Source organism: Larus michahellis, chromosome 4, assembly GCF_964199755.1.
Source record: "Larus michahellis chromosome 4, bLarMic1.1, whole genome shotgun sequence".
In the NCBI taxonomy this organism is placed as follows: Eukaryota; Metazoa; Chordata; class Aves; order Charadriiformes; family Laridae; genus Larus; species Larus michahellis.
In genome coordinates, this window is record NC_133899.1 from 1,569,119 (window position 1) to 1,595,094 (window position 25,976).

Here is a 25,976-nt window from a genome sequence, read left to right on the forward strand (position 1 = left end):
CACGCCCCCCCCCGCGCTGGTCCCTAGCAACGGTTGCTAGGCACGGCTTAGGGACTGTGTCCATGGCCGCCACTATAGCCCCGCCCTGTTCCAACCCGCCCTCTTTTAACCACGCCCCGCTACGGCCCCGCCCCTGCGCGCCCCCGTCCCTGATGTGGCCCCGCCCCCTCCCAGCCGACCCCGCCCCACGTGACCTCCCCCGCCCCGGGCGGCACTCTCGCGAGAACCGGGCGCGCGCGCACCCCGGAAGCGGAGGCCGTAGAACCCGGAAGCGGCGGCGGGGCAGGATGGACGGTAAGAGCGGGAGGATGGGAAACGGGGCTCCGCCGCCCCCGGCTCGGACGTGGGGGGTTTGTCCTGATGGTGGGGCCGGGGGCGTGCCGAGAGTGGCGGCCGGCTGGGGCTGGGGCCCCGGGGTTAGGCCTAGCCCCGGTGCCCGGCCTCTGGCCCCAGCGTTGTCCCCGGTGCGCCGTCCCTGAGGCTGTGCTCTCCTTCTCTTCCAGACACGCTCTTCCAGCTGAAGGTGAGGGTGCCGGCGGGCCCTCCTCCTCCTTTCCCTCACGTGTCTCCGGTCCCGCGGCTCGTCCCGGAGGGCCGGTGCCGGCGTCCACCTCTCCGTGAGGAGCCTGGGGACCGCTCCGCCCGCTGACTCACGCCTCGTCGGGGCAGGAGGCGTTGGCCTGCGGAGATGCGTTTTCTAGGAGGCGCGGGGCTGCCGCCGCTCTGCCCTTCCCGGCCGCGGGAGCCCCACCGATGCCGGCGGCTGCGGGAAGAGGGAGCCCTTTAGCCGGGTTTGTCCTCCGGGGCCGCTGTTCCCGGGCCTTTGCCGGTGCTTCCCTTCTCAGAAGCAGGGAAAACGGACTTCCTAGTCTGCCGGTGTGGTCAGAGAGGCTCCGCTCCTCGGGGCATTCCGTCTTCCCGGCTCCCTCCCGCGGCCAGGGGCTCGGGGCAGCCGCGGCCGGTGTTGCTGGGGGGGGGAGGCAGCTGGGGGCTCTGCTCGCCCCGGTCCCTGGCTCTGCGCTGCTGTATCCTGGCACTAACCCTTTGCTTTCTCTGCAGTTCACAGCGAAGCAGCTGGAGAAACTCGCTAAAAAAGCTGAGAAAGACTCTAAGGCCGAACAAGCCAAAGTTAAAAAGGTGGGTGAGAGGCCGGCCTGTGCCCGGCAGCTGTGGATCCTTCCTCCTCCTGTATTCCACCAAGGGACTGGGGAAGGGGGCGGGTTCCCCTCCCCAGGCCTTGCTGCACACGTCAGCTCAGCCTCCGAGTGTTTTGAGTCCCACCCTCAGTTCTCAAATCTGCCGGGTGGATGCGGTGCATCCCTGCAACACTGAGAGGAATTTAATTCCCACTCAGGGGCGTGCTCAGTATCTTGAGGGTCATAAGAGAGCTTTTTCCTAGTGGAAAATTCTTAAGACAGAAACAGAGCGTGCTTATTTATAAATCTGTGTGGATTCTCCGTGCAAGTGCTTGCCCTTTGCCTTTCCAGGCCCTTCAGCAGAAAAATGTGGAGTGCGCTCGTGTCTATGCAGAGAATGCCATCCGCAAGAAGAATGAGGGGCTTAACTGGCTCCGCATGTCTTCCCGGGTGGATGCGGTGGCCTCCAAGGTCCAGACAGCAGTGACAATGAAGGGGGTAAGAGCCTCTGCGTGGGCGTGGGGCTTTGAGACTGGTCTGTGCTCTGCAGAGAGTGAACATTGGCTGTTCCCCTCTCGCTACCTCGAACCACCTTGTACGTACTTCCCTATCCCTGGAAAGAATCCCACCAAGCTTTGTAGTTAGCTCGGACCCCCTTGCTGCGGTGCAGCCTGTGAAGAGCCTGTCTGGGGTGGCTTCTCAGCGGGGGTGCTTCATCGGAGGCTTGGGTTAAGTCCTTAACCTGTGGCTGCACAGAGGGAGAGGCTCGAGCCTCTCGCCTCATGGCGCGTATAAGGGTGGTGGGCTGGGACCTGTTCTGCCAGGAGCGGTGCCCGAGGTCTTCAGTGACTGCACGTGGCTGGAGAAACCCGCAGCCAGGCTGAACCTGCGTAGAGCTGGCTGCAGCATCTGGTGAGCAGGCAGACTGTCCTGCCTTGTAGTGCTGCTGTGAGCATCAGAAATACTGATTTCTCTGTTGCTCACCTGGGTTCTACTCTCGACAGTGAGGTACCTCACTTTTGGGGAGTACCGGTGAAGTAATCTCCTCTTGTAGGTGACGAAAAACATGGCCCAGGTGACCAAGGCCTTGGACAAAGCCCTGAGCTCCATGGACCTGCAGAAAGTGTCAGCGGTGATGGATAAATTTGAGCAGCAAGTTCAGAATTTGGATGTTCATACGTCGGTAAGTGCTGGTGGCCTCTGATGGGTCCGGGAGGGCTGGGAGCTGCTGGATTTGGGAGGGTGGATTTGTCTCTGTGAACCGTAATGTGCTGCTTCCTGGGAGAACGCCGGGTCCCAGCTGTAACCCCTGTTTGTCAGGAGCTCTGTTTCCCTCGGGGACTCCAGCCTCCGGTGTGGGAAACCCCCCAAGCTGTTCACGTAGTTGTGTTCTCTGCATTTGAGGGATATGAGAGATGTTGGGGAAGACACAGCTCTGTTGCCTGACGGAGAAGGAGCGAGCTTGCTGTGCAAAGAGGCGAACGGAGCAGACAGGGATAAGAGGGAGGGTGACTGTCCCTGTGTCGTAGCAAGCCGTTGCTCAGAGCGGGTCTGGGGCAGAACCGGACCTTGTGCCCCTTCGCTGTAGCTCTGCTGTCAGGCTTGATGCTGTGGAGGCTGCTCTGGCTAAGGGGGCTGGTGGCTTTGCCTGTGGGGCAGAGTGACAGGCTGTCTCTGTTGTAGGTCATGGAGGACTCCATGAGCTCCGCTACCACGCTGACCACGCCGCAGGAGCAGGTGGACAGCCTCATCGTCCAGATCGCAGAGGAGAACGGCCTGGAGATCATGGACCAGCTCAACCAGCTCCCCGAGGGGGCTTCGGCAGTTGGGGAGAGCTCAGTCCGCACCCAGGAAGACCAGCTGTCGCGGAGGTTTGTTCTCTCCTGGGTCCTTTGCCTTGTGTTGAGGCAGTTTGAATCCTTCCCAGGGATCCCTCACCAATACGAAGGGCATGAGTTAGCCCGTCACGGCAGGCCGAGTGGGTGGGGAGCCCCCTCTCACGCTCAGGCAAGCCAGAGCCTGGCAGTCCCCGTGGTACCCTGTGCAGGGCAGGCGAGTGGCTGTTTGGAGCTTTGGGCCTGGGGACGGGGGTGGCTTCTGGCACTCAGCAGCGAGCTCTCGTTGACGAGGTGCAGAACAGTCTCCTCCTGCTCTGCTCTCGCCCTCACGCAGCTGCTGTTGCTCCGGGAACGCTTGGCGCTGACCTTCAAATAGCTCCGGGAACAGGCTGTTTCCCTGGAACTGCCCCAGGAGAAGCTGATGAGCTTCCTGTCGCTGGTCCCTCCCTGCTGCTCCCCACGCAGCTGCCACCGGGGTCCATCCGGGGACAGCCCCGAGGCTGCCGTGGGCTGCCGTGAGAGCTGGGGGTGACCCTGGGAGAGGGACCAGGGGGGCTGCAGTGTCAGGGCACCCAGAAGAGAAGCCGGGAACCCCTCCTGCGTTGATGACGGATACTCCATGTTAACCCCAGGCAGCCATAGCCGTGTGCTCCAGAGTAGGATTTCTTGCACCTCTGCTGCAGGAGAGAGGTTTCTGGGTGGAGACATTCCCGGCACACGCTGGCTGAAGGGTCCTTCTGAGTAATGGCCAGCTGTTTCCTGCCGCTCTCACGCCTGTTCCCTCTCGTGCTTTCCCTTCCAGGTTGGCTGCCTTGCGGAATTAAGGTCTCCCGTCGCCCCTGTGGACTGCTGCCCTGCACTTGGTGGTATGGCGTGTGGGGTGGAGGGGCCCGGGACTCCTTCCCCACCTCTGCTACGTCCTTGCTCTGACCCACCGGCCAGGCGGAGTTGGCCATCCCCTCCTCCAGCAGCACGTCCCCAGCCCTGCCTGCCTGCGTTTAGACTCTTCTTTTGGGGTGTGACGGTGACAACTTTTCCCAGAGCAGGCAGCGATCCTGGCAGGGGGTTTCTGAGCAGCGACGGCCTCTCTCTGGGCTTGAGGAACGCTTTGCTGGTTCTGATTTCAGGGTGTTTTTCATTTGAGGGTTGCTGCTGGTTTCTGGCAGTGTCCCACGATGCAACGTCCCGCTCTTGATTTAACACTAAAGGAATCCTGGAGGCGGGTGGCTGTATCTTCTGGGGTGCTGCTCGCCTGACTCTCCTCCGTGCGTAGCACACCTTTGTTACCTGTTTTAGACCGGGTCTCCGAGCTGTGGGCTGTGTTTTCCTCAGGGCCCGCAGCAAGGAGCTGTTTACAAGGAGCAGGGAGATCCCCATGGGGCCGCCTTCCCCTCGCAGCGGTTTGGGAAGGGTTGGTTTCCCGGCTGTGGTGTTTCTGGGAAGGTTAGTGCCTTGCAGGAAGGGGAGGTGATGCCGTGGCATCTCTTCCCTTGGAGTGACCTTCCCGAGCCGTAGCTGGGTTCCCTGTTTGCAGACTTCACCTTGCCCATCATTCGCTCCTTGTCCTCCTGGGCCAGACCTCCCTGGAGCTCTGTACCACAAAGTGACCTTTGAAACGCTCATCCTGCCCCGTGTGTGCGTGCATGTAAATCCACGCGTTCCACATCTCCAGACGCTGTGGTCTGGAAATGGTTATCCAGGCCCTGACCTCCCATGTGGAACCGGTCCCAGCCTGATGTCCAGCAGCTGGGAGTGGATTGCAGCAGCTTCCACCCCCAGGCTTGCAGCTGTGGCGGCCACAGCCTTGTCCCCAGATGTTCCCCAGCCGGATGGGTGTGACAGTAAATGCTAAACCATCCTGAGAGTGTGTCTGCCTGCGCTGGCTGTGGCTCATCCCCTGGATGTCTGCTGCCATTTTCTCTCTGCTGTCCCCATCTTGCTGCATCTTTGTGCTGCTGCCTGCCGAGTGTGGGACCGAGCTGGATGAGCGGGAGCTGCCTCCAGGGCACGGCCGTGTCCCCTCTCCTCCCACTGCTTCTGGGGAAACGTGGCTGCTTGTCCCTTGGGGCCTTCCCCTGGGACTGAAGCTTTCTGTGCCCCTTCTCCGTGACTTCCAGGCACTACCGAGCTGCTGGGTTGACGGGAAGCACCGGGGAGGAAATGTAGTTTCCTTTGCCTTTCACAAGGAGGAACTTTAACCTTCTCTCTGCAGGCTGTAAGTGAGCGAGCGCGGTGCAGCTGCCGGGGCCGGCAGCGCTGAGCTGTGCTGTGCGCCGCCAGGGGCGGGCAGCTGGGCCCGCTGCAGCGGGGCAGCTCTGATTCATCACTTTTAAAGGGAATTTTAACGTGTGCCGAGCTGCTGCGCTGCGCTGGGCTGTGCTGAGAGGGAAGGGCAGCGGCGGGGGGAGGCAGCTCGCTCCCACCCCCGGCACTGGCTGACCTCCCGGGCTGCCCCTGCGGACGTGGGGCAGGACTCGCTGCGGGCCAGGGGCCATCTCCCCAGCACTTGCAACACAAACACGTTTCGCTGTCTTGATTATTTCTTCTGAGTTCAGTGGCCTTGGCAGCGTGTGTCTAGTGACCGTCAGAACCTTCTTCCCCGAGGCGTGCCGTGGTGGGGACGAGGGGTGGGGACACGGGAGGACAAGGTGGCTTTGGGCCACAAAATCACTTGGGCATGGTGGAGCGTTGGATCTTGTGCCCCCCTGCTGCGGGGCCGGGCAGCCTGGCCCTGCAGGGTGCCATGCGTGGGTGCCACCCGTGGGGCTGGGGGCCAGGACGTGCCCTGCGGCCCAGGGAGCCCCTGCCCCTGGAAACGCTCCTTCTTTCAGTGTGATGTTTCTCTGTGGTTTCATTTGTGTGGTTTTGTTTTTTTTTAAAGCTTGTCTCATTTGCCTTTTTCTTCTTCTCCAACCTCACGTTCATTACCTTCTGCTATTTTAAATAAACAATCCCTGAACATCCGTGGTGGTGTCTCTGGGGCTTAAGATGCAAAGGGGGGGGGGGGTCTGTGGTCCCCTCTGCCTGTGGAGCAGCGTGATGGCTGTGCCCTGTCCCCTGCCTGGGACAGAAAACCCAGTGCCATGGGGCTGAGGTGAGGAGGAGGAGGCGGCCAGCAGTTTCCCTGCCTCCTCTTGCCCAGGGGCAGGGAAGCAGTCACCGGCAGAGCTCTGGGTCCCCACCTCTGGGGTGCTGGAGCAGAAGGAGCCCTGATGAGTCCCCCCCATACTTCCCCTGCAGGGACCGTTGCCCTTCGTGTAGCTGAGCCAGGAGGGAACTGGGATGAGTGGGAGCTGCCATGGCTCCGGTGTGGCCGACACCGGCTCGGGGAGTCCAGGGCAGCCAGCTCAAGTCGAGCTCCTTTTCCCCAGCGTGGTTTTTGGGCTGCCCGGCTCCCTGTGCTCTTCTCCGCAGCATTCCCTGGCCCTTGGTCGTCATCCCATGGAGGGAGCCCTGATGTTTTCCACCCTGGTCCTGCCATCGGCACCCACCAACAGCAGCTTCACCATCCCATCGGGGACCGGGCGCATCCCTTCTCCGTGCCCATCCCTTCCCGGCACCCGGCTGGCAGACGGGGCTCTGTGCCTCAGCCAATTTGCGAATGCCACAGGAAGATGGCTCTCCTTCTCCTGCCTGTTTTCCTGGTGCCCAAAGCCGCCTCCGCTTAGAAGACAGGCTGTTCCCAAATGTGAGAGGAAATTGCTAAGACGATAATTGAGTAGCCAATTAATTAGCTAATGATTAATGTAAGCATCCTGCGGAGGCAGCCCTACAGCCAACCTGGCTGTGTGTTGCAGCAATGTGTCACTCCCGGTGCGGTGACAGCTTCCCAGTGCCCTGGGCTGGGCACCCACCGGCCCACTATGCCTCTGCCCCTCTGGGGCTGTGCAGCCGGGGTGGCTGGTGGGGTCCTGGTGTGGCTAGTGACCTGCCAGGGCGGCCAGTGACCTGGCAGCGTGGCTCATCGCCTCCAGCCAGGAGCAGGGCAATGGGTCTGGGGCTGGTGGTCCCCGCAGGGTCCTGGTGCGGATGCACGCTGCCGGCGGTGCTGGAAGCACGGCTTTATTTCGCTCGCGGGGCAGGTGCGCAGGCGGGAAGAGGCACCAGGGTTGGACGCATCCTGGTAGCCACTGGGCCAGCTGCCAGCATCCTGCCGGGCAGGGTATGGGAGCTGCGGGGGGAGCCGTGCCGGATGCTAGGAGAGCAGGGAGTGGAGCAGGGCCAGCGCCAGCCCCAGGGCTGCCGGCGGGAGCCGGGCTGTGCCAGCGCCGTCGGTGTACCCGTAGGGGGTCCTGCACGATCCCTCCAGCTCCTCGAAGGCGATGGGCGTCTCGTGGGGAGCCGTGCCTTGCAGGTTCGCCTTCACCTGCGATGGGGGACAGGGTGGGCTCCCGCAGCGAGGGGCAGTCCCCGTGCCCCGTACAGCCCCCTGTCACCTTGAATGTCCCCGTGCCGCCATTCCCAAGCCCTGCATGTCCCCATGTCCTCCTTCGTCCCCCTGCCCCGTGTGTCACTGTGCCACCTCACGTCCCCACACATCACTGAGTGCCATGCATCCTGATGTCCCGCTGGTCTCTGCTGTCCCGTGTGTCCCCATGCCCCATGTGTCCCCATACCCCATCCCTCCCTGCGCCCAGTGCTGCCGTGCCCCGCTCACCTCCTCCACCTTCCTGAAGACACGGATCAGGTTTTCAGCCAGGGCTGCCTTCACCTCTGCCTCCGTCCAGTTCCTGGCCAGCAGCTCGGCCACCAGCGCGGGGTACGTGGAGACGTCCTCCAGGCCGGTGGGGAGCCTGTGCCACCCCACAGCTTGCAGCTGCGCCGGGGGCAGCCGAGCCCGGCAGCACCCACCTCCCGCTCCACGCTGCCATGTCCCACCGACACAGCCGGTCCTGCGCCCGTCACCCGCTTTACCTCGTGACACCGTCATAGTCCCCGCCGAAGCCGACGTACTGGGCACCGGCCACCTTCTTCACGTGATCCATGTGATCTGTGGGTGCGCAGGGGATGAGCAGGGTCGGGGGGACACTGTCACCCACCCCCCCCACACCTGCCCAGGTGCCCGCCTCACCTGCGACGTCGGCCAGCGTGGCCGTGTCCCTGCATGTCACATAGTTGTTGTAGAAGTTGATCATCACCAGGCTGTCCGTGGAGGCCTGGGGGAAAGGTGGTCCTGAGCCCCGTGGCCCCCCAGCCAGCCCTGCTCCCTGCCCGCGGCCGTGCCCCAGTGCTCACCACCATCTTCAGCACGTCGTCGGGCACGTTGCGGCGATTCTGGCAGAGGCTGAAGGCGGAGGAGTGGCTGAAGATGACGGGGGCTTTGGAGAGGTTCAGCACAGCCTCCATGGTCTCCACCGAGACGTGGGCCAGGTCCACGATCATGCCCAGGCGGTTCATCTCCGCCAGCACCATCTGCGGGAACGGCGATAGGGACGGGGACAGGGTGGGTGAGGGGTGCACAAGGGGACATGTCACTGCATGGGGGGACACCATGCACTCAGGGCACTCGCTGCTGGGCTTAACAACCCAGCGTGGGGCTGGTGGGTGCTGGTACCATGTCCCCCCCGCCCCAGCCACTGCTCCCAGGTGCCGCCACTGACCCTGTCCCCGCTCACCTTCCCAAAGGACGAGAGGCCATTGTGCAGAGGCGGATCGTCCCCAGTGTCCACCAGCCAGTTGTCAGCCCTGCGGAGCGGTGAGAGCATCAGGGTGGACCCACAGTCGCTTATCCCTGCTCGGCCGCATGCCCCGTCCCCCCTCCATGCCGGCCATGTCACCCCATCCCTGTCCCCGTGCCCCCCCAGGGGCTGCTACCAGGGGGTGTTGCAGCTGTGGGTGAGGGTCATGTAGCGGACACCCAGGTGGTAGAAGGTGCGCAGGACGCCCAGGCTGCTGTCGATGGAGTGGCCGCCCTCCACCCCGATGAGGCTGGCCACCTTCTTGTTCTGGAAAGCCTGTTGGATGCCTGCGGGAGGGTGGGGGGCATCAGCCAGGGTGGGCACCAGAGCACCCACGGCCCCCAGGACACCTGCGTCCCAGCCCTGCGCCCGCTCACCGGTGCTGTCGACGACGCAGGAGAAGGTCTCGGGGTAGAGCTCGCACATGCGGTGCACCACGTCGATCTGCTCCAGCGTGCGCTTCACCGCGTCCTTGTTCTGCGTGTCGCAGGGCACGTACACCGACCAGAACTGCCCCCGATGGCACTCGGTGAGCGTCGGGACCCTGGCCCCATGCCCACTGACACCCACCCCGCTGCCCTCCCCGGTGCCCTCTCCCCGTCCCAGTGCCCCTTGCCCACCCCGGTGCCCTCCCCGCTGCCCACCCCCCTGCTCCCTCCCGCCTCGCCGTCCCACCTGCCCGCCCACGTGCCCCTGGCGCAGTTTGGGGATGTTGGTGTGGGTGCCGTCCAGCGTCGTGAGGTTGGCCTCCGGCAGCCCCAGCTGGTTGTTGAACCTCTTGAGGAGCTGCCAGGGCAGGTCGTTGTGCCTGGGCAGGGGAGAGAGCGGGGATGAGGGGCTCTCTGCCCGGCCGCCCCTCCGGCCAGCCGGCCTCCTGGCTGCCCACCTACCTGCCAGCTCCCTGTCTCTCTGCCCACCCGTTCCCCACTCGTCTGTCCATCCTTCCATCTGTCCACCCATCCATCCGTCTGTCCGTCCATCCACCATCCATCCACCCACCCACCGGTCCATCTGCCCACCCATCTGTACTCTCTGCCAAGAGCCACCCAAGTGGCTCCGGCCAGGAGCCGTGGATGTGTCACTCCCAGGGGACAGCTCCATGTGGGACACCCTTTCCTGGCTGGGGGGGAGCTGAGGGGGAGGCCAGGGACAACTCCATGCACCCCTCCACTCGCCATCCCCTCTCCGCCCTCACACGCGAGGGAGCCAGCCCCGCACTCCTCTGACGGGGACATCGCTGTCACCACCGCGGGGATGTCACCACCATGGGGATGTGTCACTGCCATGCAGTTCCCTGCACCCAGCAGTATCATGGGGAAGTGCTGGGGGCCAGACGCAGGGGTCAGCTCCCACTTCTCCCCTCCTGCGTCACGGTCCCCACATCCTCCGGCTCCCCCCGCCCTGCGCCAGGCTGCTGTGGCACAGGGATGGTGCCACGGGGGACCCCGCGGAGGACCTGAGCCTCCTGAGGGTTCTGGCACGAGACTGGGGACATCCCTTAGGACATGACCCATTTGCCCCAAGTGGGGACTTCCCCCGGGGCAGCCTGGCCACCGGCTTCCCAGCACCCTGCCCGCTGCCAGCCAAGCTGCACCGCCGGGGATCCCCCCGGCTACACGGCCCCAGGGTGCCCGGCATGGGGATCCCCCGGCAGGGCTGTCCCTGGTGGGGTTTTCTGGCTGGGGTTTTTCTCAGGGTGCCGAGAGCCGCAGCCCCGCCGGGGTGTCCCGTCATGCCGCGGGGCCAGGCAACCTTTGCTCACCCGTCGATGACTGGCGTGGTGGTCATGATGCGCTCGGCCTCCTCCAGGTGATGCTGCCCGGTGCAGGGCAGGAGCAGGCGCAGTGCCAGCACTGCCATCACCACGCTCCCACCTGGCATCTTGGCCCACTCGGTGCCGCTGGGGGATGAACCGGGGTGACCCGCTGCCGCCGCGAGCCTACTGAGCGCATGCACCGGGATGGCTGTCCTGGATCACTGTCCATCCCCTCTCGCCGTAAATAAATAACCAGGATCGGCAGCCGTAACTCCACCCTGCCTGCCCTGCGCCCCGGCCCTGCCAGCGCCTGGGCACGGTGGGCACTGGGGCGGCGCAGCGGCAGCAGCCTCCCCCAGCCCGGCCCCGGCTGGCAGGGCTGTGCCGGGGCTTCTCCGCATAGCTGCGGTGACGCTCCCGGCCCCTCTAATGCAGCCCAGATTTTTATTTTTGCTGGGAAAGTGCCAGTCCCATCCCCGCCTCGACCTCCCCAGCGCCGGCACCCCCGGCCCCAGTGCTGGCACCGCCAGCACCCCCATTGCCGACAGGCAGGGCCCGGCACCCCTGTCCCTCGCTCACCCCGGCCCCGGGACGCTCGAGAAGCTGCTGCCTGCAATGGCTGTGAAATATGTTTTCTGGCTTGCGTGCTGGCGGCGGGGCTGGGACGGGCTCCGGCCACCCCAGATGGCGTCGGGTGCTGGGGAGCGGCTGAGCGCTTGCGTACCCTGCGGCTCTGTGGTGTGGCCATCCCGCCATGGAGGGGACGGGGGGCAGCAGATGGGGTGGCACGGCTCTGGCGTGGGGCTGCCGGTGGTGTCCCATGTGTGCCGGGCTTCGCCCCCCCCCGGCTCCTGCGGTCCTGCTGCAGCGTCGCGTGTGGGGAAACTGAGGCACACGTCAGTCCTGTGGCCCAGTGCCCGCGGTGGGGGAACCCCGGCTAGGGATGGCGGTGGCCTCGGGGCCGGCGGTGGCTACGGTGTCGCGTGTGGCAAGAGGCACCGCGGGGCTGCTGGGAATGGCACGGAGCCACATGGAGACGACCAGCTCCGCTCCTTGACCCGGGGCGCGCCGGGACGGGAATTCCTTCCTCCGGCACGGTGCCGGCCACGGGGAGCCCGGCCGTGGGGCACGGCGTGGGGCTGACCCCCGTCCCGCTGTCCCGCAGCCCCCCGGCCCCGCAGGCAGCGCTCTCCCGGCGATGGCCCCAGCCGGATCGCGGTTCCCCGGCAGGAATGTGCCGGGGGAGCCCGGCCCCCTCGCGCCGGGACGGCTTCCTCTTTTCCAGCTATTTAAGGGCGGTTTCGGCACGTCCCCCGCAGCGGCCGGGCCATGGATCGGATGGAGGTGACCGAGACCTTTGCCGGCATCTCCCTGCCCGGCCACCTCCACACCCAGGACTCCCTCAGCTTCGCCGCCACCTTCCAATTCCGCCCCACCGACGTGGTCATCGCCACCTACCCCAAATCGGGTGAGGGACGGTGGGGCAGGTGGGGGGCCGGGGGGGGCGAGGAGGGTCCCAGAGGGATGGGGCACGGGGAGGGGACCCATGTGGGTGGGTGGTGGGGTCAGTGGGGCAGCACTGGGGACCCCCAGGCTGGTGGCGGGGCGGGGGGGGCACGGACAGACTCTGCCCCGCAGCCCCCGGCTCTCCGGCAGGACCGGGAGCTGCCTGCGTGGCTGGGAGGTGGCCAGGCTCGGTGCCAGCTGCTCCCTGGGCAGGGCATCACCCTGTCCCCGCAGCCCAGCGGCCACTGGCCCCTCAGGGCACAGCAGAGGGGAGCCCAGCCCCAGCCGTCGGCTCCCACCCTCCCCCCCAAAACCCCTGCCCTGCGGGTGGGGGGCAGCCGCCCCCACACCCTCCCCTGTCCCAGCCCCGTCCTGTCCCCAACCCCAGACTGGTGTGACTGGTGGTGGCCCTGGGGGTCCCAGCTGCTGCCCCGTGCCACGTTGTGCCATGCTGAGCCCACGCCGTGCTAAGCCATGCCGTGCCGAGCCGTTCAATGCCGTGCTGTGCCATACAATGGCATGCCATATTGCACCATGCCACGCCATGCCATGCCGTGCCGTGCCATAGGGTACTGTGCCATGCTGTGCTGAGCCCTGTCATGCCATGCCATGCCGTGCCGTGCCGTGCTGTGCCATGGGGTACTGTGCCATGCTGTTCTGAGCCCTGCCGTGCTGTGCCATACCATGCCGTGCCGTGCCATAGGGTACTGTGCCATGCTGTGCTGAGCCCTGCCGTGCCGTGCCATGCCGTGCTATGCTGTGCCATAGGGTACTGTGCCATGCTGTGCTGAGCCCTGCCGTGCCGTGCCATGCTGTGCCATGGGGTACTGTGCCATGCTGTGCTGAGCCCTGCTGTGCTGTGCCATACCATGCCATGCCGTGCCATAGGGTACTGTGCCATGCTGTGCTGAGCCCTGTCATGCTGTGCCGTGCCATGCCATGCCATGCTGTGCCATGGGGTACTGTGCCATGCCGTGCTGAGAGCCCTGCCATGCCATGCCATACCATGCGGTGCCCCGTGCCGGGCTGGCGCTGCCCTGACAGCCGCCTCCCCAGGCACCACGTGGATGCAGGAGATCCTGACGCTGCTCTTCAGCCACGGGGACGTCCTGCCAGCCAAGACCATCCCCAACTGGGAGCGGGCGCCCTGGCTGGAGCAGATCTACTTCAGGGATGCGCTGCAGGACACGGCCACCCGCCGGCTCATCACCACCCACTTGCCTGCCCACGTCCTGGCCCCCGCCCTGCAGCAGAGCAAGGCCAAGGTGAGGGGGGGGCGGTCAGGACAATCCGGGGGGGTCCCCGCAGGGGCATTCCGTGCCCACGGGGCTTCCCGCAGCCAGGGTGATTGCCAGGGGCTTTCTGAGCGGGGCGGAGTGGAATCCCCCCCGGCCGTGGAGCTGACACCGTTCCCCCCCCCGCCAAGGTGATCTATGTGGCCAGGAACCCCAAGGATGTCGCCGTCTCCTTCTACCACTTCCACCGCCTGGCCAAGTTCCTGCCCGACCCCGGCTCCTTCGACACCTTTCTCACGCAGTTCCTCGAGGGCACGGGTAAGGGCCGGGGGTCCCTGGGGTGCCGGGGCTCAGCCACAGGGCCCCCCCATAACTCCCCGCCTCCCCCCAGTGCACTACGGCTCCTGGTTTGACCACGTCAAGGGCTGGTTGGGCCAGCGGCAGCTCCTGGACATCATCTATGTCACCTACGAGGAGCTGCACCAGGTGAGCCCCAGCACGTCCCCATCCCTGTCCCCGTCCCTGCCAGCTGCCCCGGGCTGACCGTCCCCTCCGCCGCAGGACCTGCGCGGCACGGCGCAGCGGCTCAGCGCCTTCCTGGGCTGCCCGCTGGGACCGGAGACGCTGGCAGCCCTGGAGGAGCACTGCAGCTTCGTCGCCATGCGGGACAACGCCATGGCCAACTACTCCCTCATCCCCTCCGAAATCATGGACCACAGCCAGGGACGCTTCATGAGGAAAGGTACGGGGGGGGGACGGGGTGGGGGAGGACACGGGGGTGCAGGCTGCAGCTGCAGACACCCCCACCGCCACCCCGTCCCCTCCGTCCTGCAGGTGTGGTGGGGGACTGGCGCGACCACTTCTCCCCTCTGCAAAACGCCCTCTTCAACCGCCTCTACCAGGAGGAGATGGGCGACTCGGAGCTGCCCGCGCGCTGGCCCATGGCCTGAGGGGGGCCGGGGGGGGCCGGCAGCACTTGGCCTTGCCACTGCACAACACGACTGCCCTGCTGCCTGCGGAGCCCCGCTGCGGGGGGGGCACCCTGCATGGGGAGCCCCCAGCACCCCCATAACGTACACAGCCCCATCCATCGCCGCAGGGGCCGGGGCTGCGGCGCAGCTGGGGGTCCCACCGCAGGGAGAGGTGGGGGGACACTAGCCGCCTGACACCCCCCAGGGATGGGGGACTTTTCCGGCCACACATTGTGGCCATCCCTGTGGCCTTCCTTCCCCTGGGGTGGGGGCGCGTGGCCGTGACCCCCCACCTTCCGCCCAGCCTGCCCTGGGGAAATAAATATTTATTGTTGTTCCCAGCCAGGCAGCCTGTTCCCATGGGCGTGGGGTGGGAAGCGGCGGCACGCTGGCGGGAAGCGCCCGGCATTATCGGGGCCCCATCAGGGTGGGGACCCATCCCCGGGGGACATTATCTGCGGGTGGGGGGCAATGGCCGGGTGGGCAGCGCAGGGGGCCCTGGGGTGGGGTCACGGCACGGGGCACCATTCCGGTGTTTGCCAGCGGAGCCTGTGGCACGGAGCCGGCTCCTTCACCACCACCCTCCCAGAGACGTCCCCCCCCCCAACAAACCGGGGCTCTGCCTTCCCCAGTGCAACGCCCTCAGACACCTTCTCCCCCCACCCTGCCCCAGTGCACCCCTCATGATGCTTTTGGGGGGGCTGCAGTGGCCTGGACGGCCTGGCTGGATGCCCCCCCATTGCCTAGCTCCCCTCCTGGGGTGTTTGCACCCAGGGGCTTGTGCCTACCCCCCCCCACCAGCACCCTGGGGTGCGCCAGGCTGGCAGCCCCCTAAGCCCCCCCCCCAGCCGCTCTCCTGCCACGCTCCAAGGAATTGCTCTATCAAGCCACCTGGGAAGCACAGGCACTGTCAATAATTAACCCCTGGCTTAATTAACCGGCGCCTGCCAGCTCAGTGTGGCACAGTGCCGTGGCGGGGGGAGGGGGGGGCGAGGGCTTGGCCCTGGCATGAGCAGGACCCCTCGCCAGGGCTCGGCTGAGCGGGGGGCAGATGGCGAGACCCTCCCTGGGGACGCTGTCTGGCACCGGGGCCCTGCCTGCCCCGCTGGGGGGGTGCAGCCCGGCTTGGTGACGCTGGGCACCCCCAGCCCCGTGGGGACCCCCTGCACCCGCCGTCCCCACGGAGCAGGGTGCCGTGGCAGCCCCCTGCCCGCGCCGCTGGCCGGCTGCATCCGCAGGCTCGTCAGGCGCTGGGTTTCTATGGCGACGTCTATTATCCTGCTTTACAGGGAGATGAATCAGGAGCTATAAATACGCGGGCTGATCGGGGCAGCGTGCTCTGCCTGCGTGCAGGGTGCCGGCGGCGGGCAGCACTGGAGGGGCACGGCGGTTCAGCGTGGCCGTGCTGGTGGATGGGTGAGCCGACACGGCTGCACGGACGGGGACAGGCTGGCACCCCTGTGACAGCCCCCAGGGTGCCGGCCGCATCCCTGGCCCCGGGATCCATCTCGGTGGCACCCGCATGGCGGGCTCTTGGGCGGCCCCTACCCCGTCACAGCTGCCCTGTGTCCCAGTTCTAGTCCCTGTGGTGGCCTTGGGTCACACCCCACCCTGGTGGACGTCACCTCCCCAAGAGCTTCTGCCGGCACCAGGATGGTGACACACAGCGCATGGCACAGGGTGAACGACACACGGCACACGGCGCAGTGTCACACAGCACGTGGCAGGAGACAGTTGGCACACCGCGAACGGCACCCGGCTTTCGGCGCAGCAAACGGCACACGGCACTCGGTGTGATGCACGTGGCAGAGCGTGGCACTGCGCCCAGTGCGCCACACGCGGCACATGGCACAGCATGGCACACGGCACAGCATGGCACACGGCCCATGGCCCAGAACGTGGCACATGGCATGCGGCACACGGCACATGACACATGGCACAGGGCACAGGGGGTGGCACGTGGTGTAACACAGAGCAGGTACCATGAAGCACACAGCAGGCGGCACATGGCACACAGCATGTGGCACATAGCACGTGGAAAATGGCACACAGTGCATGACACTGGCACTCAGCACATGGCATGCGGCACGTGGCACCTGGAACATGGCATGTGGCACATAGCACATGGCACATGGCGCATGGCATGTGGTACACAGCAGATGGCAAAGTACATAGCACATGGCACATGGTATGTGGCGTGTGGCACCTGGAACATGGCGTATGGCACATGGCACACAGCACATGGCATGTGGCGCATGGCATGCAGTACACAGCACGTGGCAGAGTATAGAACACACGGCACATGGTATGTGGCACATGGCATGTGGCACGTGGCACCTGGAACATGTCATATGGCACGCAGAACATGGCACATGGCACACAGCGCATGACACGCGGCACACGGCGCATGGCATGCAGTACACAGCACACGGCAGAGTACATGGCACATGGCACGTGGCACACTGTATGGATGCAGCATACAACACATGGCACAGCGCGTGGCACGCAGCGCATGGCACACAACCCACAGTTCATGGCACGGCACACAGCACATGGCACACAGCACATGGCACGCGGCACACGGCACGTGGCACGTGGCAGAGGCAATGTGCTGGGCAGGGGCATGCGGAGGGTGCCGGCGCTGCCTCCGCTCCCGCTCCCGTGGCCTGGATTTCGGGGCCGCGGCGCAGCGGGGCGGGCGGCCGTTCCGGCACAACTTGAAAGCGGTGGCTGCTCCAAAGTGCTGCAGCTGCAAAGCGCCGGCGCTCGCCTGCACGCTGCCAGTCACGAACTCCCCGAAATATAGGGGCAGCCGGAGCAGCCCGTATGGCAGCCGGGGCTGGGGGCTGCGTTCGGCTCTTGCCGCCGGCCGGGGCTGGGTGTCAGGGTCAGGGGTGCGAGGGGCGCCGGGCAGCACCCGGGAGCTGCCTGTCCCTTTGCCCACGCCCCGCTGAGCACCCTCAGGGAGGTTTGCTGTCGGCGCCCAGAGAGCACACGGCACGGGCACGGGGCTGGTTGCTTTATTGGGGGGGGGGTCCCCCACACGCCGGGGGCGGGGGGTTCATCATGCAGCCTCCAAACGATGTCACAGCGACAGACAAGCGGGGAACGAGGGGGACAGCGGGGACAGAACGGGAACAGGCTGCGGGGCACAGACCACGGGGACCGGGCAATGCCCGCTGGGGACCCCCAGCCCCCCGGGCGGCGTGGAGTTGGGGAGGGGGGGGGGTGTCCTGCACTGGGGCACCGGGACCGTCCCCGTGTCCCTGGCCAGGTGCCAGCGGGGGCACGCTGCCGGCTGCCGGTGCCCCCCCTGCCTGGTGAGGAGGGGTCTGCGGCAGGGCTGGGACCTGTTGGGGACCTCATCCGTCCCCGCGCCACGCTGAGGGAGCAGGGGGGGGCCCTCACTGGGGCGAGCTGAGGTTGGAGTCGGGGGTCTCGGGCTGGGGGCAGCGGGGCGGGAAGGCCTTGTAGCTGTAGTACTCCACCACCTGCTTGGGCACCTCCGCCAGCACGCACTTTGCCAGGGCCGTCGGTGACGCCTGCGGGACGGGGGACACCAGGGGACATCAGGGTGGATGGGTGAGTCGGGGCATGGCGGCACCCACCCGCCCCGGCGTGCGGAGCAGCACCCATGGGGCACCAGCATGCCGTGACACGATGCTTGGTCCTGCCTTGGGGACAGGAGGGGATGGGAGGGGACAGGAGGGGACGGGAGGACCACTGATGCCCCACTCACATTCTTGAACTCCCGGAAAGGGACGAACTGGACGATGTCGCGGAGGACGGGCTCGCCCTTGGGGGAGCGCAGGATGCCGTCGTCCCCGTCCAGGATCTGCATGTCCGTGAAGTCGGCGTTGCCCACCCCGACGATGATGATGGACATGGGCAGGTAGGAGGCGCGGACGATGGCCTCCCGCGTGTCTGCCATGTCCGTCACCACCCCGTCCGTCAGGATCAGCAGGATGAAGTATTGCTGGGGGGGGAGGGATGCTCTGGGGGGGCTGCCCGGCCCCGCTGCAGCCCCATGCGGGAGGAGCCGGACAAGGGCTCGTCTCTGACACGGGAGCAGCCACAAGTGGCGTGAGCGTATTGGGTCTCAGCCCACCCTGGACCCCAGTGGCAGTGGGTACGTACCGAAGCCTCCTTCGTCCTCTCCTCATCGGCTGCCACACGAGCCACCTTGGAGATGATGGGGGCCACGTTGGTGGGGCCATAGAGCTGGATTTTGGGCAGACAGCTCTGGTAGGACTCCACGACACCCTGGATGCCTGCGGGGGGATGTGAGGGGTGAGGGGGGCAGCACCAGACTCTGGCACAGGGCGGGCCATGGGACTGGCCCCCCCCGGCCCCGACGGAGATGGGCTCACCCTCGCACTCGTCGTTGTCGGGGTTGAAGTTGATGGCGAAATCGTGGGAGACCTGGAGGATAGAGGGGAGGGGGCAGCCGGTGCCCACCCACCCGCCATGGCCCCTGGCACCTGCCGACCCCCAGGGGAGCCACGGCCAAGGGATGCCAGGAGGGACACGCACATCCCTGGGGTCCCACAGGGCCCCGGCACCCCGTCCGCCCCCTTACCTCGTACTTGGGGGGGATCCTTGCACCAAAGCCCAGAGCTGAGAATTTCTTATCGCTGCAAGGGAAGAGGTGTGAGGAGCCCCAGCCCCGGCAGTGCCAGCACCAGGGTGGCCATCACCGGGGGGTCTTGGTTCTGGGGTGGCCATCACCGGGGTGTCCTGCCCCTGGGGGACCCACCGGAGCAACCGACCTGTCATAGTCCTGGCAGATCTCGCCCACCGCCACCAGCGCCTTGAGGTACTCGTTGGGCTGGTAGGGGTTGATGTAGTGCAGGGAGCAGCTGTTTCGGGGGTCCCCGTTGGAGGCCGTGAAGTCGATGGCCACCTGGCAGGGGTGGTGGTGGTGGTGAGTCCCCCGGGGTGAGCGGGGCCACTGGCATGTCCCTCTTGGGGTTGGGTGGCTCTGCCAGCCCCTCTCTCCAGCATCACGGCACAGCCACGGCTCAGGGGAGCCGGGATGCGCTGCCCACGGACCCCTGCCATGGGGACAGGAGGGTGGCCCAGCGCCGGAGCCCCTGCCCGGTCCCCAGAGCTTCGAGGTGGGGGGACACTGCTCACCGTGAAGTGGATCTGGCAGCCGCCCATGATGTAGTCCAGGAAGGAGTAGACCCTGTGGATCTTCCAGAGGGACCTGTGTCAGCCGGTCCTGCCCCACGCCGCCCCAGGGCAGCTGGGCACAGCACAGCTGGGCACGGCATGGCACAGCTCGGCACGCAGGCGCTCACCTTCAGGTCCAGCAGCACCACGACCCCCGAGTTCTTGTAGTTGCGCTTCTTGATTTTGTACTTGGGGTTCATGCAGTCCCACTGCACCTGCGGCACGCAGCACGGGCGCTGCCCGCGGCCCCCCAGCCCCGGCCACACGGCCCACGCGCCGGCACCCCCCACCATGACCCTGAGCCTCACAGCCCCATAACCCCCCAGCCCCATAACCCTGCCACCCTGCAGCCCCATGGTGCTCCAGCCCCACGGCCCCACAACCCTGCAGCCCCATAACCCCACTGCCCCACAGCCCCAGCGTGCAGCCGCCTTCCCCCGCTCTCAGCCAGCCCATGGGCTCCTTCCAGACCAACCGCGTCCGATTTCCCCAGAGGAGCCCAGACCCACCATCCCTTCCCCAAAGAGGGGGGCAGCGAGGGGGGAACAGCCCCAAAACCAGAGGAGGAGCTGGGAGGTGCCTCCTGGAACGGGATCTGCTGGCAGCAGGGAGGGGTGACCCCACAGGCTGTCCCCACGTCCGCACGCCCACCTTGTTCTCCCCCATCGCCTTCTGCATCTCCTCGAAGGTGGTGAAGAACTCCCCGATGAAGTCGTGTTTGCCCCGCGAGTCGTAGTCCCACACCACACACTGCGGCGGGGGGACGGATCAACCCCGGCGGGGCAGCACCCGGCTGGGGGTCCCACGCACCCGCACCCCCCCCAGCACCCGCACCGTCCCTGTCGCCATTCCCAGAGGCTTGGGGTCCCCGGCACACCGCCCACGCAGGGCTGTGGGGAAGCCGTGGGACACATGCCCCCGGGGCAGGGATGGGGGTCCCCATCGCCCTTCCTCACCCTCAGCTTCCTCTTCTCCTCGCAGCTGCAGAGCGAGTTGAGGGAGACCTTGAAGGGCTCCCAGATGGGGCTCAGGTTGTTCTTCACCACCTGCGGGGCGAGGGGCTCAGTGGGGCCGGGCAGCCGCCAGGGTGGCCACGGGCCGGCCGAGGGACCGATCCTGCCCGGGGCCTCACCTCGGTGCGGTACACCAGCTGCTCGCTGCGGTCATCATCGATGCGGTAGATCTCCAGGAAGGGGTCCGACTTGCTGAAGAGGTCCTGGAGGAGGGAGGGTGAGGCAGAGCACCGTCTGCCCTGCCCGTCCTGCCCGCCCGGCCTGCACAGCCCTCCCCAGATCTCCTGCCCATGGGACCTGGCTCACCTTGTCATCCAGCTTCTTGGCCCGGAAGGCGAGCTCCACGTAGCCGTTGTTCCCCGAGATCTCCTCCGAGATGACCTGCGATGAGAGGTGGCCACAGGGCACTCAGCACCTGGCAGGGCTTTATCCCCCTGCCCTCCCCGGCACGGTGGGGACCCCCCAGGGTGGCCAGCGGACATCAGAGGGGACCCTGAGCCCTCCCCACCCCCAAGGGCCCGGGGGGCAGCTGGATGACAGCTAGGACAGAAGGAAGGTCATTGGGGGGCCCCCATGTGCCCCAGCTCAATGCCAGTCCAGTGCCACCCCACTGACCCAGCTCAGTGCCACACACATGTCCCAGCTCGATGCCGTACCCGAGTCTGGTGGCACCCACATGCCCCACTCAGTGTCACAGCACCACATCAGCTGGGTGCCACCCACGTGCCCCAGCTCGGTGCCATCCCAGGGTCCCTCCTTGGTGCCACCCATGTGCCCCAGCTCAGTGCCACCCCAGTGCCCCAGCTCGGTGCCACTCGCATGCCTCAGCCTGGTGTCGCTCCCGGTGCAGATGTGGCCACTCACCGTGATGGTGGACTTGCCCGCGAACTTCCCGTACTTGAGGAACAGCGGCTTCGTCACCCGCTTCTGCGCCACGATCTGCAAAAGCCGAGGGGTCGGGGAGGGGACGCCGCTGGCAGGTGTCCCCGGGAGGGAGGGGGCGCGGGCTCACCTGCCCCACGGTGCACTCCATGCCCCCCAGGAAGTCATCGTCGTGCGTGCCCACGCCGGCGTGCCCGTGGCTGTCGTACACCTCGAACCGCAGCTTCTGCACCTCCTCGAAGTAGTAGTCCACCGTGAAGATCTTGGCGAAGACGGGGTTGAGGTTGCTCTTGATGACCTCGCTGCGGTCCACCTGCACGGCAGGAGCTTGGCTGGGGGGGGGCAGTGGGGCCAGAGCCCAGCTTGGGGACAGATCCGGGGCCAGCAGAGCTGCCCAGGACCTTGGGATGCCAGAGTTTGCCAGGAGTCAGGCACAGGGATGCAGGAACACCGGGACATGGGGATGCAGGGACATGGGGATGTAGGGATGGGGGATGCCAGGCAGCTGCTGGGAAGGACCAGCCCTGCACCAGCATTTCCCTGCCTGTTCCTGGTGAATGGCATTTGGAGGCAGCCCCGGCGCTGGCTCGGGCAGGGAGATGTGCCCCTGAGGGTGCCAGCACTGCCAGCCCCAGGTGCCAGGGCACTGCTCCCTACGGAGCTCCGGGCAAACCCCGTGGTCAATTCGAGGGGATGCTCTGCCTCTGGACCACGGTTTGCCACGGCTCTGCTCATGTAGGAACAATGGGCTGATGCCCGGGACAAGCCCCTGCGCTCCCGCCCTGGCCAAGGGCAGGGGCCACTGGCCACCGTGGTCCAGGCGGGCGGGTGGGTGCTCACCATCTCCTGGCCGTGCTGGCAGCGGCTGCCGAGCGGCTTCCAGGAGCCTCCCCCGCACCCCGTCCCTGCCAGCGTTGACTCAACGGGACAAATCCTGGCCAGGGCACCCTGCCAGCCCACCAGCCCCTGCCCACCGCCCGCCCGGTCCGGCAGCATCTGCTGAGCCCACACCACCGCGGCGCTGGCAGGGCCACCCCGTGCAGCTCCCTGCCTCCTGCGTGGGCACCACCAGCCCCACAGCCCCACCACGGGGCTCCAGCTCCCAGCCCCGCCAGCATGTCCAGGGCCATTTCGGCTCTCGAACCCAGTGGGCAGCAGCTGAGCCGGCTCCAGCCACTGTCCTGGTTGGGCTGGGGGACACGTGCTGGCAGGGACGGGGAGGGGACAGCTCAGATCCCTCCAAAAGGTGGCCCAGGAGGAGCCCTCTTAGATCTGGCCCTTGCACAGCATGGCATGGCACGGCACGGCACAGTATGGCATGGCACGGCACGGCACGGCACGGTATGGTTTGGCACATCACAGCATGGCACGGGACGGCACACGGAGCGTGGCACAGCCGGGTACAATGGCTCGGCACGGCATGGCACAGCCTGGGGAGCCGCAGCCCGCAGCTGGCACAGGGCCCCTCGCCACCCGCCCTGGCTCCGGCGAGCAGAGTCGATTACACGCAGAGGGATTTAGCACTAAATCTGCCGGCTGAGCAGCGGTGATTAGCGAGCGCAGAGCTGCCGGCGCCAGCCCAGAGCTAAGCCATGGGGAGCGATGGGAAGGAGCCTTCCCAGCCCCAGCGCCAATGCCAATGCCAGCCCCAGTGCCAACCATGGCTCCTGTGGGCACCAAGCAGGGCGAGACCAGCCCAGAAGCCCTGATCCACCCCAGGGGTGGCCAAAGCATCCCTTGGCCCCAGCCCGGGGCAGCAGAGCCGTGCTGGAGCCGTGCACTGTGCGCACCCCGTTCCTCAGCCCTTCCAGAGCCCCGGGCCACTCGCTCTGACCCGGGCATCTGTCCCCACACACTGCCGAGTGTCCCACAGGACCCTGCCCAGCCCTGCCCCATGGCCCTTGTGCTCTATACCCTGCACCGTGAACTCTGCACCCGACTCTGTGCTGTCTTCTGCACCCTGTGCCATCTTCTGCACCCTGCGCCCTGCAATCCACCCTCTCCTGCACCTTGAACCTTACTCTGCACCCTGCACCCCACTTTGCGCCATCTCCCGCACCCTGCTCTGCACCCTGTACCCTGCTCTCCATCCTCTCCTGCACCTTGCACCCGACTCTGCCCCCCTCTCCTGCACCCTGCGCGATGGCTCCTGCCCTGTCTCCGTCCCCGTGGGCATCGCGGCCACCCTGGAGCTGTCTCTACTCCTGTCCCCATCCCAGAGACACAAACCCTGTGCCCAGCCCCCCGCGCCCAGCCCTGTCACGTCCCCCATGACAGCCTCCCCCCCGACCCTGCTCCGCTGCGGTGGGTGCCAGCGGTGACCCCCCACCCTCCTACCTCCATCCACTGGCCCTGGGACTGCATCAGCAGCAGGACACAGGGGTCCGACTTGTTGAGCGTGTCGCGGTCCAGGAGGTGCTTACAGCTCACCCGCAGCTCCACCTTGGAGAGGACGGCCAGCGGGGCCTGGGGTGACGGCTCAGTGGCCTCACCCATGGTGGCCGTGGCACGGTGGGCGGCCGGGCGCGACGGGGGGCAGGCGGCCCCGTGGGCGAAGGGCATGCGGGGGGAGCGGGGCGGCGAGGGCGGTTGCTGCCTTCGTTGCTGTCAGGGTGCCGGGCAGGCGCCCGTCATGCCCGGGGCACGTCGCCCCACGGTACCAGGCGTGGGGACGGAGCCCGGGTGCAGCTCCCCAGTGGCAGCGGGTGTTGGTGGGATGGTCCGGTGGGTGGAGGGAACCCTGGCGACCCCCTCCGAGGCGGAGGGGCCAGTTCCAGCCCCGATGGCTCCGCGGTGCCCTGCAAGGTGTCAAAGCACAGTGGGGTGAGCCGGAGCTGGGTCACCCCTTGTGACACTGCCCGCGTACCCCCAAGTGCCAGCCAGCCCCACAGGCAATGCCGTGCTCCCGTCCACCCGCCAGCCCCCCCAGGCCACCCAGGGGGTCCCGTGGGGCCGTGCCCAGCTCTGCCCCAGCCCCACCCCGGGGGGAGGATGTGTCCCATGGGAAGGGGCACCCGAGTGGGGCTGGGAGGCTGGGGGGAGCTGGGGCTGCACAGGCAGCCCCCACCCCGGGGTGCCCCTCCTGGTGCTGGGGAGCAGAAACTCCTCTCCTGTCCCCACAGGCAGCGCACCCTCCGCCCGGGCAGGGATGGCCAGTGAGGGCAGCGGGGACACCGGGTCCTCGTCCGTGCCACTGGCTGGTGCTGGCGGTACTGGTGGCACGCCGGGGCAGGGCTAGTGGCACCCCAGGGCGACTGGGGGGGCTTCCCCCATGCTGGGGACAGGGGCCACCCTCCACCTCGATGCTGGTGACACTCAGCCAGGTGACGCTGAAGTGACGGGTCACTGAGGGGCTCTGCCAGCCCCAGCCCCAGCCCGGGGCTCGTCCCCCCAGCCGCAGCCCCCGGGGGCTGCCTGTCTCGGGCAGGAGCAGAGCAGCCACCATGCCCTCCTGCCCGCCCGCTGCGCCCCGGTGTCCCCAGCCGGGACAAAGTTTCCCTGCAAAGTCATGCCAGACCCGGGCCCTTCCTGACACGTGGCTCTGGTGCCCCAGCTCCGGCGGGCATCATCCCCCTCCCCGGGATGGCAGGCACCCCATGGCATCCCCCGGTGGAGGGGACACCGGCTCCCACCCTGCCCGGCCGCCCCCCTCACCTGGGTGCCAGTGGCCCGGGCTCCGCACGCGGTGGGGCCGAGAGCTGGGGTCGGTGTGCCAGCCGGAGCCGGTGTGCCAACCGGAGCCGGTGTGCCAGCCGGAGCTGCCGCCGCTGCCACCTCCACACAACTGACTCAAGCTGCAGTTCGGGAGCGGAGCCCTAAGAGGGAGACGACAAGCTCCATTAACTGCCTCGCTGCCGGCACCGGAGCAGAGCCCACCGGCGGGCACTGGGGCTGAGCGGGGTCCCCGGCATCCCTGGCCCCGCTGGCTGTGCCAGGGCAGGCGCTCCCGCTCCAGGCGAACCCCCCCATGGCACAGCCCTTGCTCCCGACGCCCCATGGCCCCTCGCCCTCCCCATGGGGCACCTGAGGCCCATCCTTGTCCTGGTCCTTGCGCAAGAATGGGGTGCCCCAGAGCTGGTGGGTGCCCTCCCCATGTGTCCCAGACCCACACCCCACACCCACACCCATGGAGGAGCACCGGGCACCCCATCCCCTGTCCAGGGGCTGCCCCGGCACCCCCCACCCCCCAGGCGCATCACCCCAGGGCGGCTGTCAGCTCGGCTTTATGAAAGATGATGTAATTAGCCCGTATTTGGAGGGATTAAAATGCAGATAGGGCTAATGAGCGTGAGGGCACCGCAAGGCTCTGGGTTTTGGGAGATAATCCCCAGCCTGGCTGGCAGAAATAGGCCACTCTCCTTCCCCACTCCTCCCGCAGCCCCACGGCATGGTGCAGTGGGGCAGGAGGCAGCCGACCCACGGCGGGACGCAGGGCTGGGAGGGACGAGCCAGCCGCCCGCGGTGGCAGGGACAGCCCCTGCTCCGGTGTTTGAGGAACCTCGGGTTCACCCAGCTGTGCCGGAGCTCCAGCCACCGGAGCGCTTCATGGCATCCGATCCCCAAGTTTCTGTCACCCAACTGCTAATGAATACAAACGACTCAATTATCCCGGCAGGGTCGATTTGCAGTGCAGCCAGGCTGCAGAACGGCCCCAGAACTGATTAGCCAGCACAGGGGCTCGGTTGAGCGCTCCCCGGAGCAGGACAGACCCTGCCGATGCCGCCCCGTGACCCATCAGCCCCACATCAGCCCCCTGCCCTGGGGCAGGCACAGCCCAGTAGCCCAA

The 25,976-nt window shown here is 66.8% G+C and overlaps 4 protein-coding genes across 4 annotated transcripts; 2 read left to right on the forward strand and 2 right to left on the reverse strand.

Annotated features, from left to right (window-relative positions):
- Window positions 1-226: 226 nt before the first annotated feature.
- CHMP1A (charged multivesicular body protein 1A) lies at window positions 227-5,937 on the forward strand. Its single transcript, XM_074582659.1, has 7 exons — window positions 227-294; window positions 504-523; window positions 1,060-1,137; window positions 1,488-1,634; window positions 2,191-2,319; window positions 2,820-3,007; window positions 3,777-5,937. The coding sequence occupies exons 1-7, from the start codon at window positions 288-290 to the stop codon at window positions 3,796-3,798; spliced, it is 591 nt and encodes a 196-aa protein (XP_074438760.1). The 5' UTR covers window positions 227-287; the 3' UTR covers window positions 3,799-5,937.
- A 751-nt stretch (window positions 5,938-6,688) lies between these two features.
- Window positions 6,689-11,139, reverse strand: DPEP1 (dipeptidase 1). Its single transcript, XM_074582661.1, has 11 exons — window positions 10,988-11,139; window positions 10,415-10,552; window positions 9,328-9,460; window positions 9,030-9,162; window positions 8,789-8,939; window positions 8,590-8,659; window positions 8,210-8,386; window positions 8,046-8,130; window positions 7,889-7,964; window positions 7,632-7,767; window positions 6,689-7,340 (listed from the first exon to the last, which is right to left on the reverse strand). Exons 2-11 carry the CDS (start codon window positions 10,531-10,533, stop codon window positions 7,170-7,172), a joined length of 1,251 nt encoding a protein of 416 aa, XP_074438762.1. The 5' UTR covers window positions 10,534-10,552; window positions 10,988-11,139; the 3' UTR covers window positions 6,689-7,169.
- A 271-nt stretch (window positions 11,140-11,410) lies between these two features.
- On the forward strand, window positions 11,411-14,464 carry LOC141743132 (sulfotransferase 2B1-like). Its single transcript, XM_074586854.1, has 6 exons — window positions 11,411-11,876; window positions 12,971-13,179; window positions 13,341-13,467; window positions 13,541-13,635; window positions 13,711-13,891; window positions 13,984-14,464. The coding sequence occupies exons 1-6, from the start codon at window positions 11,738-11,740 to the stop codon at window positions 14,097-14,099; spliced, it is 867 nt and encodes a 288-aa protein (XP_074442955.1). The 5' UTR covers window positions 11,411-11,737; the 3' UTR covers window positions 14,100-14,464.
- Window positions 14,465-17,122: 2,658 nt separating this feature from the next.
- On the reverse strand, window positions 17,123-24,981 carry CPNE7 (copine 7). The gene is made up of 16 exons (XM_074582660.1): window positions 24,845-24,981; window positions 23,528-23,988; window positions 21,321-21,503; window positions 21,173-21,247; window positions 20,615-20,689; window positions 20,428-20,511; window positions 20,252-20,341; window positions 19,947-20,045; window positions 19,424-19,510; window positions 19,257-19,316; window positions 18,890-19,023; window positions 18,700-18,754; window positions 18,491-18,542; window positions 18,258-18,391; window positions 17,860-18,096; window positions 17,123-17,662 (listed from the first exon to the last, which is right to left on the reverse strand). The coding sequence occupies exons 2-16, from the start codon at window positions 23,750-23,752 to the stop codon at window positions 17,525-17,527; spliced, it is 1,728 nt and encodes a 575-aa protein (XP_074438761.1). The 5' UTR covers window positions 23,753-23,988; window positions 24,845-24,981; the 3' UTR covers window positions 17,123-17,524.
- Between the last annotated feature and the right edge of the window lie 995 nt (window positions 24,982-25,976).

Excerpts from the sequence above, each read along its gene's own strand:
- DPEP1 (XM_074582661.1), bottom strand. The coding sequence starts at position 10,533 with ATGCCAGGTGGGAGCGTGGTGATGGCAGTGCTGGCACTGCGCCTGCTC. Across the intron at positions 8,940-9,029 it reads CTGCGTCGTCGACAGCACCG|GCATCCAACAGGCTTTCCAG; the intron begins GTGAGCGGGCGC and ends ACCCTCCCGCAG. Across the intron at positions 7,965-8,045 it reads CACGCTGGCCGACGTCGCAG|ATCACATGGATCACGTGAAG; the intron begins GTGAGGCGGGCA and ends GCGCACCCACAG.
- CPNE7 (XM_074582660.1), bottom strand. The coding sequence starts at position 23,752 with ATGCCCTTCGCCCACGGGGCCGCCTGCCCCCCGTCGCGCCCGGCCGCC. Across the intron at positions 18,392-18,490 it reads CGACAACGACGAGTGCGAGG|GCATCCAGGGTGTCGTGGAG; the intron begins GTGAGCCCATCT and ends ATCCCCCCGCAG. Across the intron at positions 18,097-18,257 it reads AGAGGACGAAGGAGGCTTCG|CAATACTTCATCCTGCTGAT; the intron begins GTACGTACCCAC and ends CTCCCCCCCCAG.
- CHMP1A (XM_074582659.1), top strand. Across the intron at positions 1,635-2,190 it reads CAGCAGTGACAATGAAGGGG|GTGACGAAAAACATGGCCCA; the intron begins GTAAGAGCCTCT and ends CTCCTCTTGTAG. Across the intron at positions 2,320-2,819 it reads ATTTGGATGTTCATACGTCG|GTCATGGAGGACTCCATGAG; the intron begins GTAAGTGCTGGT and ends TCTCTGTTGTAG.
- LOC141743132 (XM_074586854.1), top strand. The coding sequence starts at position 11,738 with ATGGATCGGATGGAGGTGACCGAGACCTTTGCCGGCATCTCCCTGCCC. Across the intron at positions 11,877-12,970 it reads CGCCACCTACCCCAAATCGG|GCACCACGTGGATGCAGGAG; the intron begins GTGAGGGACGGT and ends CCGCCTCCCCAG. Across the intron at positions 13,892-13,983 it reads GGGACGCTTCATGAGGAAAG|GTGTGGTGGGGGACTGGCGC; the intron begins GTACGGGGGGGG and ends TCCGTCCTGCAG.